Here is a 19,317-nt window from a genome sequence, read left to right as displayed (position 1 = left end):
CACAGAAGTCGATTTACTGCTGAACACCCTCACTCAATTTTGAGGATTTGCTCAGCTCAGAGCCTGACCCCAAATATTGATGAACTTGTAGAAAAGTTAAGACACCACCGAGTATCAGCCTCAGCCTCAAAGAAGTGAATATTACTTATAATATACTGTGCAATCACATACTAAGAGTTTTTACTCAGTTCAAGTTTAAAAATTAAAGTACAATATTTGCTTTCGCTGCTTGTTACTTCTTGAAGAAAGTGTTGTTTTTGGTTTATACATTTTTGCACTTTATTTTATTGTATTTCAATCCAATTATGTTTTAAAAATATTTTATTCGAGTAAATGATCGAAAATTACTGCACTATTATTTGTTTTTCTTTTAAGTAAATTTAGCCTACTTTTGCTAAAAGAGAAAATATGGACTAGTGACAGTGCCTTGAATAATATCAGCTTCTTTCATTCATGTTATGGGTATTTTTATACAAAGGAATTTTTTTTGTGCCTGTTGAAAATTAAAGTTTACTGACATAGCCATAAAAAAATGTTGCTTTATTTATCTGACCGTATTGGAATGTATTTGTTAGGTTTTCAGTCAATTAAATTTGGTTCAATAAACAATATGTGGTTATTTTTAAAATTTTCAATGAACATTCGATCAGTCCGGCCCTCGGCTTGCAGCAAAAATTTTTATCTGGCCCTCCGTCCATTTGACTTTGACACCCCTGCCATAGGCGCTCAATCCATCGTAAGGAGGAAAATGCTTAATCCAAAAGTTTGGAGTAATCATTTAGATATTTTCAGAGATTCAAGTGGGCGTAGGTAGAGATGTGCACATGAATTTTGATGCCAGTTGGTTATCGTTTACTAACGTTGCTTAACCAACGTGACACTTTTTCTCTACAGTGAACGTCTATGGGGAGAAATAAGGCTTAATGCCCATAAAATTCAGAATACAGTCCTGTGGTGACTGTTTTGATTTTTAAAAGGTTGAAGTGGGCATGAGTAGACACATGCATATGAATTTTGGTGACAATTCATAGCAGTTTTCTGACATTAAGCAACATTAAGCTTATTTGCATGTATGGTACGTTGTTTGTCTGTTTTTGATAACAGTAAAGTGACTTCAGTGGCACTAATTGCAAAGTCTTGTAGTTGATATCCAATACTATACAGCATTCAAGTCTGGATTAATATTAATTTTGTGTACGTATGTTTGTGGAACAGGATGCTCACAATTGTATCCCTGAGTTTGACGAAGAGACCGCCATGTTTTCTGTGTATGATGGTCATGGAGGTAAACGTTGTTGAACACACTGTTCATTTATGAATGACTCATTGCTATTGAACACCAATAATCAAAATCATATTCACTTAGTATTCCACTGTTGTTTTTGTCCTGCTTCTTTCACCATTGCTGAGATATTATGAGCTGCTCTTCCCTTTTAGGAGAAGAGGTGGCTCTTTATTGCTCAAAGTACCTTCCTGATATCATCAAGGAGCAGAAAACCTACAAAGATGGCAAATTACAGAAGGTTGGGCGTGTGGCTGAGAAGTTCATATTTCAGAATGGGGGCTCTTCACTTGAGATTACTTGTAGACTTTGTTTTTGCGTGTGTTCTTCGTAGGCACTGGAGGATGCCTTCTTGGCCATCGACTGCAGAATCACCACAGAGGATGTCATCAAGGAACTGGTGCAGATCGCCGGGCGTCCCATCGAGGAGCCCCCCATTCAAAAAGTGGCAGACGAAGATGACGGTGAGTGGCTCCTTAAATAACGGGGGTTTTCAGCTCCCTGTTTCTTGGTGTACAGTGCTCCTAATGACAATCTCTCTCACGCTCTCTCGCTCTATGCTGTTTGTTCTGTCCTCTGTCCAGTGGACACAGAGGAGGCGGCGTTACTTCATGAGGAGGCCACGATGACCATCGAGGAGCTGCTCGTGCGCTACGGACAGAATAAGAACGCTAACAAACAAGCCATTGCTAGCAGGTAAGCTCAATGTCTTTGTTTTCGGAATATCCAATTTATCACATTGAAAAAATCTCCCACACCAGGAAGAAATATACATGACACTAATCCCCATTACGGTGATTCTGTTGCTGTCATAAAATCTTGATTTGCTTTTAGTGACATCTTAACATTCTTGGAAAAAGTGTAAATACAACTTTATGACCTAAGACTAAAACTCTCAAACAACTTAGATATGTAAACAAGAGCATTAGGACACAACACAATTTTACCGTTCTTGACTGTCAAAATTGTGAAAAACAAGTTAAAAAATAGCAATAAAAAGTAGTGTCACCCTTTGGTGGATGACGCTAATAATATCCAGAGAGGCTAACCTTTTGCGTTTCACATTAAAACACAGCTATCCTTCTGTAATTTTCTGTCTCCAAAAAAGCCAAAGAGAAACAAACATGCTTTTCTATGCTCACGAGCTGTACTCTGACATATCATAGTGCCGTTAAAGGTTCCACTGTGTGTGTATGAAGCTATAAATTACTCAGCATTATAAAACAACACCTGACATCTACTGATATGTTTCAAAGAGAACACTGTGAACCCTGTATTGTGTTCTGAGACTCCACAAACAATTTACTGTACTGCATACCGGTCATTTTTATTCACAAAAACACGGCAGGATGTTTCAGAGTATAAGCAAATTGCCACAAAGCAAGGAAACGGGCCAGAATAAAGGAGTGAGAGTGTATATTTTGAGAATCTGGAGTCAATGATCAATTGCCCCATTCACTGACTTCACCTGTGCATTTTGGTCGCATAGACTGTCCATTTTTGACCAATCGAAAATGTTGAAAATGACTCGCTCTCACAGGCAAAGCAAAGATTTCCTTCTACTCTCGTTTCCAGCGCAACCGTGAAGAAAGCATCGGGCCAGTCTCCAAAGGCCTCTGGACACAAGGGGGAAAGTGAGGAAGGACCAAAGAAGGAAGGGAGTGTGAATGGAGAGGTGGAGGAGGAGAGCAACGGAATGGAGGACGACGACGGAGCAGACCGCGGGTCCAAGCTGCGGGCATGCCGCAGAACCCTTAATGATGAAGGCTGCGGCTCAGGTAAGATCATTTGATCCTGGTCATCCTTTTAAATCTCACCTGAATGCAGTTTCAGTCTTGGAAGAATTTTGTGCTGGTTTCGCCTCCGCAGTAGCAGACTGCGACGGCTCAGGAGGCTCCAATGGAGATGACAAGACCGCTAAAGCTGAGGTGGACGCAGGCCCCTCATGTTCTTCGTCCTCCAAAACTGAAGGCGATTCCAAGTCCAGATTCTTCGACGACAGTGAGGAGTCTGAAGGGGAGGGTGAAGATGAGGAGGAGAAAGACGAGGGCAGTGAAGAAGAGGTGAGGCGAACAGAGTCTGATTGCTGGGTTGGTCAAGACAGTAGAACAACATGCTGATGTTCTTGTGCTGGTTCAGGATGGCAGTGAAGAAGGGGAGGAGGTTGACAGCAGTGAGTTAGAAGAGGATACTGAAGAGGGAGAGGAAGACTCTGAGGATGAAGATGAGGAGGAAATGAGTCTACCTGGAATGAATGGCAAAGAGGAGGTGTGTACCTGGAAGAAGGATTTCAGTGTTTTTTTTTTTTTTTTTTAATGAAACAGTTTGACACCTTTTGTCTTTTGTGTCTGTCTAATTGCGTTTTTATTGTGGTTGTTTTTTCTTAAATTGTGTTTAAAAATAAACCCCACCAAGCCTCAACAATCAAAGAAGCAAAATATGATACACAATGGAAAAGAAAGACAATCAATTACATTCTATTTGTGAGTGTGAAAAAAAATCAATCAATTAAAACACCAACAAGTAAAAGAGGATGTGATCATCAGTCATGCTTCACATAAGTAGCGCTGTGTTCTTCTCCCGTCACTTTGGTCCGTTGCACACTCAAGCCACGTGACCGAATTCGTTGAGCAACGTATCCGGTTCTGCCACTCACTTTCATGAGTGCTCAACCCCTCGGCTTAATTTCATTGTGACCTGTGGAAAGACTCTCGCCAAAATGCACGAATGCTTTCAATGAATTGGATGATCATTGGCAAAACTGCCTGTTAAAAGTATCCACACACACACATGCTGACTCCTTTATTTATTGCCCATTTCCTATCTTTTTATTATTGTGATGCAGATACAGCAGGGAGAGCGATCCGCTTTTTCCTTGAGAATATTCTTTATGGTTTGGGGGAAAAAAAGCATACTTTTTGTAGAACCTCATAAGGTTGTTTTCCGGTAAGAACACTGTGGACAAGGGTCCATCAGCATGTGCTTGAGTGTTAGTCACCGACTATAATTTGTTGATGATTGTCCAATTCAGTCGGGTTCATGTGCTGCCGGCTTTAGTAACCCCTTTTTTTTGGGGAAAAATGTACCATGGTGAATGTCAAGGTTTGAGGCGTTGAATGTCCTTGTAGTTCAGTAAGCATCTTTCAAAGTGTAACCAGGCTCTTGTGTTTTTGGGGGCGCTGGATTACAGCCTGGCTCAGACAGCGGCACCACTGCTGTTGTGGCTCTGATCCGAGGCAAACAGCTGATTGTGGCCAACGCTGGAGATTCCCGCTGCGTGGTCTCCGAGCGAGGTAACGAGCCCATATTTTGCTTCGTGTCTGCCACATATAGTTGCTTTTCTCTTATTAAACACCGGAACGCGTGGCTCTTCTGGTAACTGAGATGTTCGCAACTGGATTTTGTCAGAATTTTGTGTTCTGTGGCTGTGGCACAACTTCTGGCTTTTCCGCAGGGAAAGCGGTGGACATGTCTTATGACCATAAGCCTGAGGATGAGCTGGAGCTGTCTCGTATTAAAAAGGCTGGAGGCAAAGTAACCGTGGACGGACGGGTCAATGGCGGACTGAACCTCTCCAGAGCCATTGGTATGTATGCACATTATTACCCAAGAGCCACTCTCAGTTTGGTACGACTGCACATCTGAAACCAATAATTCAAAGTGCAAATACTTTGTGTGTGTGTGTGTGTGTGTGTGTGTGTGTGTGTGTGTGTGTGTACAATTATCCCCCCGGTGTCTTTGTCTTTACTTTTTCAAACTACGTTTGTGACTTCTCTCAATTTCATTTCTTTAAAATGGACAACGCACATTCATTTACGCGGGTTTTCCAACCTCCGCGTATGATGACACGATGTATAAAAGGTTCACCAAAAATATTCACAGACTAATGTTGCTGATCGGCGCTGTCCTCCGTGTTCTCAGGTGATCATTTCTACAAGAGGAACAAGGTCCTGCCCCCAGAGGAGCAGATGATCTCGGCCATGCCCGACGTGAAAGTTTTGACCCTCAACGATGACCACGACTTCATGGTCATCGCCTGCGACGGCATCTGGTGGGAAGCTTTTAACTTTGAAATACTCTCTGCGAAATAGTTGCTTCACTTTGCTGCCGTCGTTACTTTTGGCCTGTGGCTGAACCTCGTTTTCTCATAACGTTCGTGCAGGAATGTGTTGAGCAGTCAGGAGGTGGTGGACTTCATCAGCGAGAGGATCAAGCCGGACCACAGCGGCGCCAGACCGCTTTCGTCCATCGTGGAGGAGGTGAATAAAAAAACATCACATAAGCACACCTACACACGACCTAATCCGATTCAAGAAATGTTGATCGACTCTGTCAGAGATTTATTCACGGAACAAAAAAGTTATTTTTGTGGTTGTTGTTGGTGCGGTGGTGTTGAACTGGACTTCAATGGTTCCTCCACTTACGAGTGACCCAACGTCAATATATTTTTCGAGATGAGGTGTCACGCAAGCGACTTGAGGTGCGGGCAAAAATGGGAGTTACAAATGTGAGACGGTGGAAGCAAACTTCACACCAAACAGAACTTCGGCAGATAAAATGGGAGTTACAAATGTGAGACGGTGGAAGCAAACTTCACACCAAACAGAACTTCGGCAGATAAAATGGGAGTTACAAATGTGAGACGGTGGAAGCAAACTTCACACCAAACAGAACTTCGGCAGATAGTGAACAATTAAACAAAAAGCCAAGTGCTTGTTTCAGGTGGTTTATTGCCACTAATATATCACACATCTTAAATGTAATATTGTTTATTTTAATACAGATTGATTTATTGCTTGTTTCAATATTTGGGAAGGGGTTCTTGAAAAAATAATTATGTATTAAATTGCAATTGCAATATTGACGATGAATAATTGCAATTAGATTATTTTTCAAAATGGTTTAACCCTACACTGACATAATCCCCCCCACCACCACCACCAGCCTGACAAATTACCTTTATGATTTGTTTCCTTCCGCAGCTTTTGGACCATTGTTTGGCCCCAGACACATCTGGAGACGGGACAGGATGTGACAACATGACCTGCATGATTGTCACCTTCCGACCGCACCCGTGCCTCGCTCAGACCCTGTCAGATGACACGAAGAAGAGGAAGCACCCGGAGGAGGAGCAAGAGGAGAAGGCGGCGGCGAGGGGAGCCAAGTCCGAGAACAACGGGAATGACAGCAAAAAGCCCAAAAGTGACCAAAGCTAAGGAAGAACTGTTGGGGGCGCGAGCAGCTGGTCACCAGAAATGAAGTCCTGACCTCACACAATGCTCACTTCACCATGAAACAAAGTTTTCTGTTTTAGGTGGATCCTCTCTTTAAACTCACAAGTTGTTTCTGTCCTTCGCTGACATTGGTAATGACGATGAGCCCCCTCCCTCCCTCCAGCCCTTGCTATTCAGTGGCAACTAGAGCAATTCATCTTTTCCTTAACCTACATTTGGACCACGCTTTGGTTCATTCCCGACTTTTTTCCGAACCGCCCCGAATTTTCTCTACCTGGCTTTCGCACACTTTAATTTTCATGGGAGTTTGAGCTTACTTTGCATTTCTGTCCCCAGCTTTCATTTTGCCCAACACCTGCACGATACTCCTGGGGTGTTCTGAAGCAGTCGGCGCCTCTGCCAAGTGCCATAAAAGTTGTGATTTGCATCTATTTGTCCATCTTTAGATTGTCTGCAGGCAGAGCACAGAGGCCATGTTTGCTGTCAAGCAGTGATGGGACAGACCAAGAGCGTGTTTTGAGTTTAGTGTTGCATTGGATCCCCCCCCCCTTTTTTTTCTTCATTCCTCCATGTCGTCAATGTTTAAATGAATTTCTGGAAGCGAGAAAGTATTTTTTATCCCCCAAACACCCTTAGAAGTCCATCCAGAGACATCCATTATATCACCATTTTCAATATAATTTTTTTTAGATTAGGATTTATATTAAGCAAAGGCAATTTGTACCTAAATAGTGCTATCTCTTTATAAGATCGTTGCGATCTGTGGAGGTGAAGCACCAAGTTTGTTTTTGAGTGGTACAATTTGAATTCAAGACTTTCAAGCTTTCAACTCCTTATGATTGTAAGTTGGGGTCTCACATTCTTAATTTTCCCTCCTGTACATAGTCCCCCCCACTTCCAGTCCTTGTACGTGAAGATTAAAATCACTTTTTCTTTGTAATTGTATGTCTGTGTAACATTTTTGGTGAATTCTCTTTTGACACCAGTATGTAAGTACATTCAATAAATTTTTTTTTACAAAAGCAAAAGTGTGTTTCGCAACTCACATATGTCTTTGTCTCACATGGTTATGTCTTACCTTCTTTCCGGATACAGTAATTCGAAGTGATGCAAAAGCCCACCAGAGGGCAGCAACGATGTTTGAGTGACAGGAGGGTGAATTACCTCCCAAAGAATTGAGGAGGGAGGGATTGCTTAACGGGGCCCAACCGCAACATAATAATTGTAGTCCCACAGACTGAAGTAAATAAAAACACAAGAAGGAAAAAAACAGTTTTGGACATGCAATGCATTCTTTTCACAAGGCACCGACAATTTTAATACATTAAAAAAAAAAAACAACCTTTGCTTATGTTTCAGGTAATACAAGTACTGTACTTTTCATTGATTAGCGACACAGTGACTGCATAGGAAATGATGCTGAAACCGCGAGGGGGTTCATGGAGTATAACTTTACATCTGCTATGGCAACTCATGCCCTGTGGGCCAGATATTCTTGAATTTGCCTCACCAGCCATTTACATCAGGCATGGGAAACTTAAATGCCGGAGGGGGCCACAGTTTTTCATCAGTGCTACTGAGGGGGCCACCTAAGGACCACACATTTCCTGACCAGATATGACAAAAATGCCCGTTTAAATATAGACAAAATACGTGCGTATGTGCAGAATGCATGCTCTCAATATATTTCATTATCTATGCATGCTCTCTCTCTCTCTCTCTCTCTCTCTCTCTCTCTCTCTCTCTCTCTTTGAAACTAATATGTGGCCTTTAAATACAAAAGTTAGCCTGTCCCTTCTTTCCATCTTACTATAAGTTGCCAAGTGTTCAGGATGCTTGTCGCAGTCTTCCTATAGGCTGCTGCTCCCCTTTGGAAGGATCATTGTTGCTGCAGGAACAATAGAAAGAGTGAGAGGAAACATACTGTCCTTGGATTCTAAAAGCGTCAGCATGGACACACACACAAACGCAAGCACACTTCCACTTGACTTAAACAGGCAGGATGTTTTTTTGTCCTCACAGTGTAGATTACAAGTTTTCGTGGAGGATCCATCGAGCCAGCTTTGTTTATTGATCGGAGGGAGCCCCAAACTGTGGGAAAGGCCTTGAGAGGTAGTGTGAGTGCAAACTATGGACAATTTAGAGTCTTCAATAAACCTAACAAGCATGTTTTTGGAATGTGGGAGGAAGACTGAGGGCCTGCATAAAAACCACACGAATATAAGAAGAACATGCAAACTCCACACAAGAAGGCCTGGATGTGCTACCCACTATCACACCGTGCCGCCATCATACACACAGTCCAGAGTAAATTTAAACTCTTGAAGCGGTCCAAAAGTATCTTGAAAACCGTAAAAAATGTTGAAGATGTACTAGGCAGTGAAATACTGAATATGCTATCAAGCAGTCGCTCCAATTTTTAGTGCAAAAAAACCTACAAAAATGCTTCTACGAATGGCTACTTGGATAGTCAATTGCCACCTTGTCCAGCTGTGCGCGCGCGCGTGTGTGTGTGTGTGTGTGTGTGTGTGTGTGTGTGTGTGTGTGTGTGTGTGTGTGTGTGTGTGTGTGTGTGTGTGTGTGTGTGGGGTACAGTCCAATATAGCATGCTATAGACCACAATAGCAGGTTGTAGTTAGACAGTGGGAACATTCATCAAGATTCCAAGTCTTTTTTGGTCACCGGCTCTCGTTCGTCAAACTCTGTAGGCCTTGTTGCTCTCACATTGCACACACCCCAGCACACACACACACACACACACACACACACACACACACACACACACACGCATTCCAGCAGTCGAAGATCTGCAGTCAAAATACCAACTGCGAATGAAAATAGATGACTAACCATACTGTGTGTTTTTCAAAACCACACTGATCTGCATTCCTGCTTTGATATACAGTACTGCAGTCCATGCAGCACACGTGATGCACATTTTTAAAGTGGATTGTTAAAAGCGACATTAATATTGCCTGTCAAGCTTCTGAGTGACACAGGACGAGTATTTGCCTAAAATTCCTTCTGTGACTATATGTGGAAGGCTAACCATCGATTTATCATGCATCATTTTTGATACCGCTGGGGTCATTGCGGGTGAGTTTGTGGTCGAGCGGACTTTGGGCGAGAGGTGGGGTGTAATGCCATGGAGATGTTAGCAGCTAACTGTCACCTAACTTTCACAGATAGGCAAACAAAAAACATTCACACTCATGTTCACATCTAAGGACTATTTAGACTAGTCTTTCGCTGAGCTAACAAACATCTCTTAACCAAAATGCGCAACGTATTGAAACGTCATTCATTTCAAGACTGCAACAGTGATAAATGAAACCGTGAATTTGTCAGTTAGTTGACAAAATGACCTTAATATGAAATGAAGGCTCCAGTGGAAATGCTTAAAGTACATGTGTCAAAGTAAAGGCCCGGGGGCCAGATCCGGCCCCCCCACATCATTTTATGTGGCCCGCGGGAGCAAATCATGTGTGTCAACTATCATGATTCTTGCTGAAATCTGGACCAAAATGTCAAATTGTTTGTCTTTAAAGAGTGTTATTTTCTTTCACCCGCTGACACAATATCGTTAATTTTCAGCATTGTGAAATGTCTTTAATTTTTTTGCGGCCGTCTCTCGTAACCAAAACTTCTCGCTAAACTTTTGATGCATCAAACAGATGACTTTTCGTCAGGAAATCGGGCATGGTTTGTATAAATGAGAATGAATTCTGATTCACGAACATACGCACAGTGGTATTACCTGGTATGGTATGGCGTATACAATGAAGTTGTGCGGAGTAAGACATTTCTACACGCTCGTTAGTAAATGAGGTCAGTATTCTAAACTCATGAACTGAGCAGTAAAATGTTACTCACAGGTTGCTGAACTAGTTGACAAATAATCAATTAACGGGTTTATGACTTATTATATACTTCCCTGGTACAAATACATAACCATTCAACCCAATCCAGTTCACGCTGATGTGGAGCTGGAGCACATCCTAGATGAGCGAAAGGCTGTCAATCACAAGGCACATATAGAGACAGACTCCACACAGGAAACAATGAGTAAATGATTGAAGTAAAGAAACGAAAAAGCCAGCCAATGAACACTCACAATGAAACATGTGGAGTGATGAAACTTGAGTTTATTGGTTGTTTTGTGTTTGTTTTCAATCTTCCCTGTTACCTGCGATTTGCCTTGCTCTTGTACAATGAAACGTGCTACAGAAAAAAAGCACCGATTCACCACTCTCGGGCCTTAGCATACAATGCGTCATACGTGTCAACTTTACCTTCTTTAAATAGCCAAACAGTACATGCCTAAATGTGTATATACACACACACACACACACACATGTACGAACATGCCAATGTCAGCTGTTGATGGCAGGATGTCGCCACATGTCAGCTCCAGACACATCCCCTGGAAAAGTGTGTACGTGTGAATTTGTGTGCGTGTGTGTGTGTGTGTGTGTGTGTGTGTGTGTGTGTGTGTGTGTGTGTGTGTCTTATTCGCTGATGTAAAACAGGAAAATGACCTCTTCCTTTTTTCCTCTCCACTTCCTCTCTTCTTCCTCCCATTTTCAATACATTTGTGTCCTCTGGTGTTCTCCATCCTGAGTGATGCTTTTGTCTGTTCTCATTGTGTCACTTCCTCTCATTCTTATGTACGGACGAGCAACTTGTAAAGAGAGCCCACATATTTTGTCCTCTCAGTAAGTGTAAATAAACCCATTGTCGGGAACAACACAATTGTTTACTATATGGTGAGGCAACAACACTGGTGTAAAAGAAAAAAAAATGGAAAGAAAACATTGACTATAATTTAAGACAATTTGTTGTTGCTGAATTAGAATGAATTAGGTTTAATTTATGAAGATTTGATTCATCATTGTTGGAGTGAAAGTGATATTGTTGGGTAATGTTGGAAGTTGTACATTTCTATTAGATACTTTTGTCTATTTGACACCAATTATTCTGTTTTTGATTACTTTCTTACGATTACTAAGGTAATTATTTGGAGGGTTACTTTATTACTTTCACATATGTCCTTTTATTGAAAAGAGTATAAGGCGCACCTTCAATGAATGGCCTAGTTTTCATGTAGAGGGCGCACTGGATTAAAAGGCGCATAGAATAGAAGCTACAATAGTGGCTGAGGTTGCGTTACGGATGCACTAGATGGAGCTATGCTAAAGGAAATACAATACAATACAATACAATACAATACATCTTTATTTATATAGAGCCTTCACAACCGCTGCAGCTGTAACAAAGCACTTCACAGATCGTCAAAAATAATATTGATCCATATGTCGCTCCCTCAGGATGTAGCATGAAGCAGACACGAATTCCATAAAAACCAGAGTTTATTCCTTGGCATAAATAAAAATAGCATTACAAAACAATAAATGAAAGACAAAAGTTATGAAAACAAGTGATTCAACAAAAAGGCACACAAACCTCATGAGTTCACATCCACAAGGGGCTCAATATGCTTAGAGGTCTTGCTTGTCTCCTTCTTCCTTCGTTTAGTCAGTAGTTTACTCTGCTTTTGGAATGATCTTCGTTTCATAATGGCTGCGCAGGGCTCACAAAGTAGTTGTCTGTTGGAGTGTGTGTTGGTGAACGCATATGTCAATTAGTGTCGGGCAGAACCCTTTTACGTTACAATTGGTTCCTGCTAATAATCACCACTGGATGGCATGGGAACACTAACAGGGAAACTACTCAATGGGGAATATAAAGAGACTGTGACAATATATATGAGGCGCATCGGATTATAAGGCGCACTGTCGGCTTTTGAGAAAATTGAATGCTTTTAGGTGCGCCTTATAGTGCGCAAAATACGGTACATTTTTTGTGTGCTTTCCCTACATTTGGCCTATCGTCTATCCTAGTCCAGTCTAGTATTGTCTAGTCTAGTCTATTATAATATTTACTGTATTCCATAACATTTACACCATTTTTTCATTTCAGTCCACCCCAAATTAGAGACCTGAATACTAAACTGTTATTGGCAACATTCAGTTAGATGTACCACAAGCAGATGACTTTACATGTGTAAAATTCATAAAATGTACAACAGCAGGAGGTTACCCTTGTCAACAAGTACTGCAGGTGCTCTAGTGTGCTGTCTAGGTCTTTTCCTCTTGCTTTGCATTGAAGTTCTTGACTTAGCGGAAGGAGGGCAAAGTTGTGTGTGCAAGTACAAATACAAACACACACTCGCCTTACTTTCAGTCAGACATAACAAGCGGTTGTTTGATGTACTGCTATAAGATTAGATCCCTTCACTTTTTTTTCACTGTCTCGTTCTCATGCCTTCTTTGTCACAGTAAATCACATTAGAATAAGTGACTTGTCATCACCCATTTTTAAAAAAATGTTTAATCTTGTACATTATGAACCATAAGCAAAATGTTTCAGTGTGGGAGACAAACAAAGGACCATACACAAAAACTATTAAATGTTCAAACAAACAAAAAAAATGTACTGCTTTAAAACTGCCCCCCCCTCCCAAAAAAAAGTTTATTATGTCACATGAGGGAATACGTTCCACCGCAAGACAAGAACATTTGATGCAAAACATTTTCTCTCCCTTTACACTTGTAATCATTTACACATGATGCTGTCACGGCCTTTTCTGCCTCTTTATCTCATTTCTTTACTTAGTCACGGAGTAGATTTGGAGCCTTTTGGGGGGGAAAAAAAGTATTCCTTTGCTGACAACATGGGTTCATTCAGACTTCTCTTACTCACTCCAGCACGAGCTGATAAGAGAACTTGCCTTTCAAGTAAAATATATTGCTGCACCAGTTGCAATTTTGCATTTGTGGTAAATGAGGCAACAGATTTTGCTGTGATGGAAAAAAAAAGTTGTTTTTCCTTTATTCATCCATTCATCCTTGACCGCTTGTGCTTATGAGGGTCGAAGCTGAACTGGAGCTGATCCTATCTGATAGTGAGCGAGAGGCGGGATACACCCTGCAAAGGTCACATGACAAACATGAATTATTTTCCTTGGTCTTTTTACATCGCAAAAACCTGGCATTTGAACAAGGGTGTGTAGACTTTTTGTAGCCACTGTAACTTGTTGAGGGCTTTATGCTGTTGGCAGAGTTACCAGGGGCAAACAGGTTCGAGGCAAAAGAGTGGCTTAAGTTCCCCTCCGATGACAACAAACAGTGAACGCAGGTCACCGGGTCCCTCGCTCGTGTATCTGATGCCAGAGGCAAACAGCACGGCCTGCTCAGTAATTCCACTCATGACATCATCTTCTCTTCCGTCTTTCTTGCTGTCTACGGTCTCCTCTGTTTCTCTCACCTACTCCTCGCCATCTACTGTCACTTTTGTCATTCATCACAATTCTGAGATTAAGGTAAAGGTCCAGAATCTTATCTCACAGGAATTTTATTTTCATTTTGCGGTCTTCAGAGGTAACTTTTTCACTATCAAATGAGTGCTGGATTAATAGCATGATGCTCTCCCCATTGGCTCAACACCAAGGTTATTGTAGTGAAGAAAAGCTCACAAAATAACGACAATTAACAGATAATTTTTTTTTCACCAAATAGAACTAAACCGAAAATGCATTTAATAAAATGAAAACTGACTGGAACAACATCTTACGTTTATATAACTAACTAAAACACAGGTGTCAAACTCATGGCCTGGGGGTCCAGATCCGGCCCGCCACGTCATTTTATGTGGCCATCCGAAAGACAATCATGTGTGTCAACTCGCATGACCTTGCTAAAATCTGTACCGAAATGTCAAATTCTCATGTGTAATAAATAACAATGAGATTATATAAATAATTTGTTGTATCCTGTTTACACTCACTTGAACAATAGCTAACCAAATATTATAGTTGACTTGACTGATTTCAAAATTAGAAATCCATTAATTTGTTGTGTCCAAGTAATTATGCGATGAGACGGTCAAACATTTTTGTGTCATAACGGGCCTCCGAGGAAAGACGTAACTCCAAAGTGGCCTGCGACAAAAATGAGTTTGACACCCTTGAGCTACAAGTAATTAGGATTATGACAAAAATATTCTTATATTTCATCTTTGTAAAGTAGTACCATATATAAGATTTTAGGGGCCATTTTACATGTGTTTATTTTGAAATTGCTGCACGTCCGTACAGAAGGAAGGTCAAACAGTCGTTTGAGAATTGTTGTTGACTTTGTTTGATTCCATGATATATTTTTTATTTATTTTGCATTGGACACATACTCCATATATTAAAAAAGAAAAACTCAACTAAAAACAAAGCATGTCCAAAAAAATTAAAATGGATAAAAACGAACAAACTTGCTGGTAAAACAAATCAAAACCAACTTAAGTGTGATTGTAGTGGGTGTCCTGGTTCCTGTTTTCAATGTGCACTGACTACTTTCTGCAGAATAATCTTCAGAAATATAACCGGTCAACTATTAATTACATTGCTGATTGCTTTTTATAATGACCCATTGTGAGCATTACAATCGGCAAACAAAATCTCCACTGTCACCATGGAAGCTTCCACACCGGGGAACATGAATAAGAGTGTTTGGTTCCTAAGCAAAATGTGACCAACATGTGCATTGTACGAGTGAAAGAGCAGCTGTTTCACAGTCACATGGAACCGTGGCACACATAATCCAGTGTTGTCTTGAATTTGAGAGTTTTGTCACACTGAAAAAAAATACAAGTATTACATTTGGTTGTCTGCGGTCATGAATAGAAACACGCTTTGGTAATTGATTGTTGGGAAAAGATCTTGTGATTGGGCGAGGGGGGTGGGTGGGTAGGGGGTGTTGTCTTGTGACCTGATTGAAAACGGGCGGCCGCACTGATGCTACCAACAGGTCTGACGTCGAGATGGAGCACACAGCTCTCGGTTCATACGGACTGCAGTTTGGTAACGTGAATGATAGATTTTAGATAGCAGTCATGCATGTCTCAACAAATCAGTCACTGCAATGTACTGTGTAAAAAAAAAAAAAAAAAAAAAAAAGATGGAATTCCTAATTTATGATTACAGAAGATTAGTACGGAATATGCAAATGATAGTCCCTCGAACAATCTATATTAGGCAGTTTTAGGGTGACACGCTGGGCTGGTGCTTACCACAACAGACTCATAGTTCTGGATTTGAATCTCTGCTTCGGCCTTCGTCATTTTCCATGTTCTTCCCGTGCTTGCATGGGTTTTCTCCCAGATTCTGCGGCTTTCTCCCACATTCCCAAAACATGCCACAACACATTTTCCCACGTGTTCGGAAGATTTGGCTATGACGTGATGAAGCCAGGGATGAACTTTTTAGAAAAATCTATTTGGCGCAAACACAACACTGCACTCGTCAGAACATCATACCTACAGCGAAGCATGCTGGTGGCAGCAACATGCTTGGGGCTGTTTTTTTTCGGGTGGGTGGGGGGGAACGCTGGTCTTAGACAAGGTGGTAGGCTTTATGAACGGCTTGAAATAACTGTCGGTGTTCTCACAAAACCTTCAGGCTTCTGCTAGAAAATGAAAGAAATGTCAGGAGAAGCCTTTGAGAAAATCTGATCTTTATTTAGGGCTTATCAGAGGCACTTTGAACTACAGGTGTGCCGTCTCCCATTTAACACGAGTTTTGAATGTGATCGGTTGTCGATTTTTAATTTGCCTGTTCAACAAGATTTTTTTTTAAAAATCTAGAGTTGTACAAATTATAGGTCACGTAAATGATTTATCTTGGTCCCTCAATCCATTATCCGAGCCGCTTATCACATTTTCTTTCATTTCAAAAGCCTATCAGGGGTGTGTAGAATTTGTTAATCCGCTGTCTCGATGAGGTGATGTCATTAAACGTTTGGAAATACATCTGGTTGATTTATGCCGAGGAACCACCATTTCATCGCAAATTACGATGTTCAATGAAATCTTTTTTTTCTCATGAGGAAAAGTATGAACAAAACAAGCACACAGACAGAAACATGTTTCATTTGAGCATCTGAGTGATGTAATTTACGATCTCAGTTACTTTTTTTTCCCAGCCACAGCTGGGTCCACTCGCTGAAGGCGTCTTTACTGAAAGTTATCATCTTCTCCTCTATTCATACATGAAAAGAGGCTCATTCAATCAGACACACTAAAGAACCGAGACAAACGCCCTACCGCTATTCTCTTCTCGTTGCTGGAAATGCTCAGTTGTTCCGAAAGTGTTTTCCAAGCTGCCATGTTGGTCAAAGCATCATATATAGATCATGTTCATGGTAACTTTCATCTTTTTGGGATGGGGCGGGGTGGTGCTCACATGAGGGTCAACTGAGATAACATTTGTAAAGATCACGTGCCATAACATGTCAGGCAAAAGACAAAAGCAAGAGGAAGCGGACACCCTCTCCCTGTAATACAGTAGCATGTTTTGCCATTTCAATATTTGTTCTTCCCACAGGGCAGAGATAATATATGCCTCTGCGTATCGTTCGATGCTATGTTTGTATGTCTTACTGCTCCGTGTGTGTAAAGTAGCAATTGTTTGAAGATGTATAATTAGCCTGCCTGTGATGTTGGGCATTATGTGTTAGCATTAAGCTAGCACAGTTTCACAAAGTGAAATTATAAGGGTTAGTTGAACATTTTGGTGTTCAAACAGACTTTTTTTTTAAGAGTTAAGCTTTGTTTCTTGACGGTTTTCCAATAAAATGCACCTAGGTGTGACACAAACAGCTTGAAACAAACTCACTGTGATTCTTAGCTGTCAGAGCTAGAGAGTGAGTACAGTCATTAAATAATAATTTGAAAAGTGTGTTGAACTTTAGCGCGTGTGTGAGGAAAAACTATATTTAAAAAAAATCAGGTAGTCTCTCAATATCGCACCTTTTCACTAGCTGCGTCTGGAACGTATCCCTTGTGATAAAAAGGAGTTCATTGCATATACTCTTTGGTAGGAAAAATAACACTGAGGAGAAACGTTTGCTAAATTGTGTTTATGCATATGTGCGAGGTTGTGGTCAGCAAAATGAAGTGGATTTTGACCCTGGCAGTCATGTCTACAGCGCCATGTGCCTCACTAATGTGCTTATGTAAACACAGTGGTCAGCTGTTGTTAGTCGTCCGCAGAGAGGAGATGTGTCGGGAGACGAGACAGAGGAGGTAGGGGGAGGGATGGTGCAAGTGTACGCCTTACACCGTTTCCCCACTGTGTAAATGTCACATGGCTCGCTGTGTGAACTTTGAGCACACATGCAAACATGGATGAGATCACACATAAAAGCCAGATGCACATACACAAGCAGCTCTCAATGGATGAGGGGTGAGGTGATGGTCTGCGGAGGCTGGAGGGGAGAGTTTCATGGGAACCTACTGCAATTGCAACAGTGATAAGAGAAAGACGGTTTAGAGCAGGGGTGACCAACCCGCGGCTCGCGTGCCGCTTGCGGCTCTTTGGCTGGTTCAATGTGTTGAACATTTTGGTGTTCAAACAGACTTTTTTTTTTAAGAGTTAAGCTTTTTTTCTTGACGGTTTTCCAATAATATGCAGCTGAGTGTGACACATAAACAGCTTGAAACAAACACACTGTGATTCTTAGCCGTCTACGTCAGCCTATCATCAATCCCGTTACTTGATTGAGACAGAGGGCAACCAATCAGGTGACTGAATCACCGCTCGTGCACAAAGCTGAGTGTGACACATAAACAGCTTGAAACAAACACACTGTGATTCTTAGCCGTCTGAGCTAGAGAGTGAGTACAGTCATTAAATAATAATTTGAAAAGTGTGTTGAACTTTAGCGCGTGTGTGAGGAAAAACTATATTTAAAAAAAATCAGGTAGTCTCTCAATATCGCACCTTTTCACTAGCTGCGTCTGGAACGTATCCCTTGTGATAAAAAGGAGTTCATTGCATATACTCTTTGGTAGGAAAAATAACACTGAGGAGAAACGTTTGCTAAATTGTGTTTATGCATATGTGCGAGGTTGTGGTCAGCAAAATGAAGTGGATTTTGACCCTGGCAGTCATGTCTACAGGCTATGTGCCTCACTAATGTGCTTATGTAAACACAGTGGTCAGCTGTTGTTAGTCGTCCGCAGGGAGGAGATGTGTCGGGAGACGAGACAGAGGAGGTAGGGGGAGGGATGGTGCAAGTGTACGCCTTACACCGTTTCCCCACTGTGTAAATGTCACATGGCTCGCTGTGTGAACTTTGAGCACACATGCAAACATGGATGAGATCACACATAAAAGCCAGATGCACATACACAAGCAGCTCTCAATGGATGAGGGGTGAGGTGATGGTCTGCGGAGGCTGGAGGGGAGAGTTTCATGGGAACCTACTGCAATTGCAACAGTGATAAGAGAAAGACGGTTTAGAGCAGGGGTGGCCAATCCGCGGCTCGACAGCCACGTGCGGCTCTTTGGCCGGTTCAATGCGCCTCCCGGGCTTTCACACGATAAGTGTCGAAAACGCCTCGGCGGCGGCAATGCCATTCAAACAAGGGCGCTAAATACACAGAATGTACTACGTCACCCTATCATCAATACCGTTACTTGATTGACACAGAGGGCAACCAATCAGATGACTGAATCACAACGGCGCTAAGCGCTAAGATAGTCAGCGAATTACCTCTGTTTTTAAGGGAGGGGTGCCCAATACGTCGATCGCAATTGACCGGGAGCCAGCGGACTGGTTCCAAGTCGACCGCAAGGGGTGGGAGGAGGAAATGGGTGGGGAAAAAATTGTTTGTTTGTATCTTTAGCTTGCGTTCATTTTCGGCCCGTTCCGACTGTTGCTCATCGTGGCGTGCGTGGCTATGTGCACG

The 19,317-nt window shown here is 41.7% G+C and overlaps 1 protein-coding gene across 1 annotated transcript in view; it reads left to right on the top strand.

Annotated features, from left to right (window-relative positions):
* ppm1g (protein phosphatase, Mg2+/Mn2+ dependent, 1G) overlaps window positions 1-7,544 on the top strand; it is a 9,212-nt gene extending 1,668 nt beyond the window's left edge. The window contains exons 3-14 of the mRNA XM_019895904.1: window positions 1,216-1,285; window positions 1,438-1,523; window positions 1,617-1,746; window positions 1,867-1,978; window positions 2,858-3,060; window positions 3,152-3,345; window positions 3,422-3,550; window positions 4,473-4,575; window positions 4,737-4,868; window positions 5,204-5,333; window positions 5,445-5,541; window positions 6,265-7,544. Coding sequence (XP_019751463.1) covers window positions 1,216-1,285; window positions 1,438-1,523; window positions 1,617-1,746; window positions 1,867-1,978; window positions 2,858-3,060; window positions 3,152-3,345; window positions 3,422-3,550; window positions 4,473-4,575; window positions 4,737-4,868; window positions 5,204-5,333; window positions 5,445-5,541; window positions 6,265-6,498 — 1,620 coding nt within the window. The 3' untranslated portion in view covers window positions 6,499-7,544. The remainder of the gene's footprint in view (window positions 1-1,215; window positions 1,286-1,437; window positions 1,524-1,616; window positions 1,747-1,866; window positions 1,979-2,857; window positions 3,061-3,151; window positions 3,346-3,421; window positions 3,551-4,472; window positions 4,576-4,736; window positions 4,869-5,203; window positions 5,334-5,444; window positions 5,542-6,264) is intronic.
* Window positions 7,545-19,317: the final 11,773 nt, after the last annotated feature.

Source organism: Hippocampus comes, unplaced genomic scaffold (assembly GCF_001891065.2).
Source record: "Hippocampus comes isolate QL1 unplaced genomic scaffold, H_comes_QL1_v1.1 scaffold80, whole genome shotgun sequence".
Taxonomy (NCBI): domain Eukaryota; kingdom Metazoa; phylum Chordata; class Actinopteri; order Syngnathiformes; family Syngnathidae; genus Hippocampus; species Hippocampus comes.
Note: the sequence above shows the minus strand (reverse complement) of the source record. Positions and strands in the feature narration are given on the sequence as shown.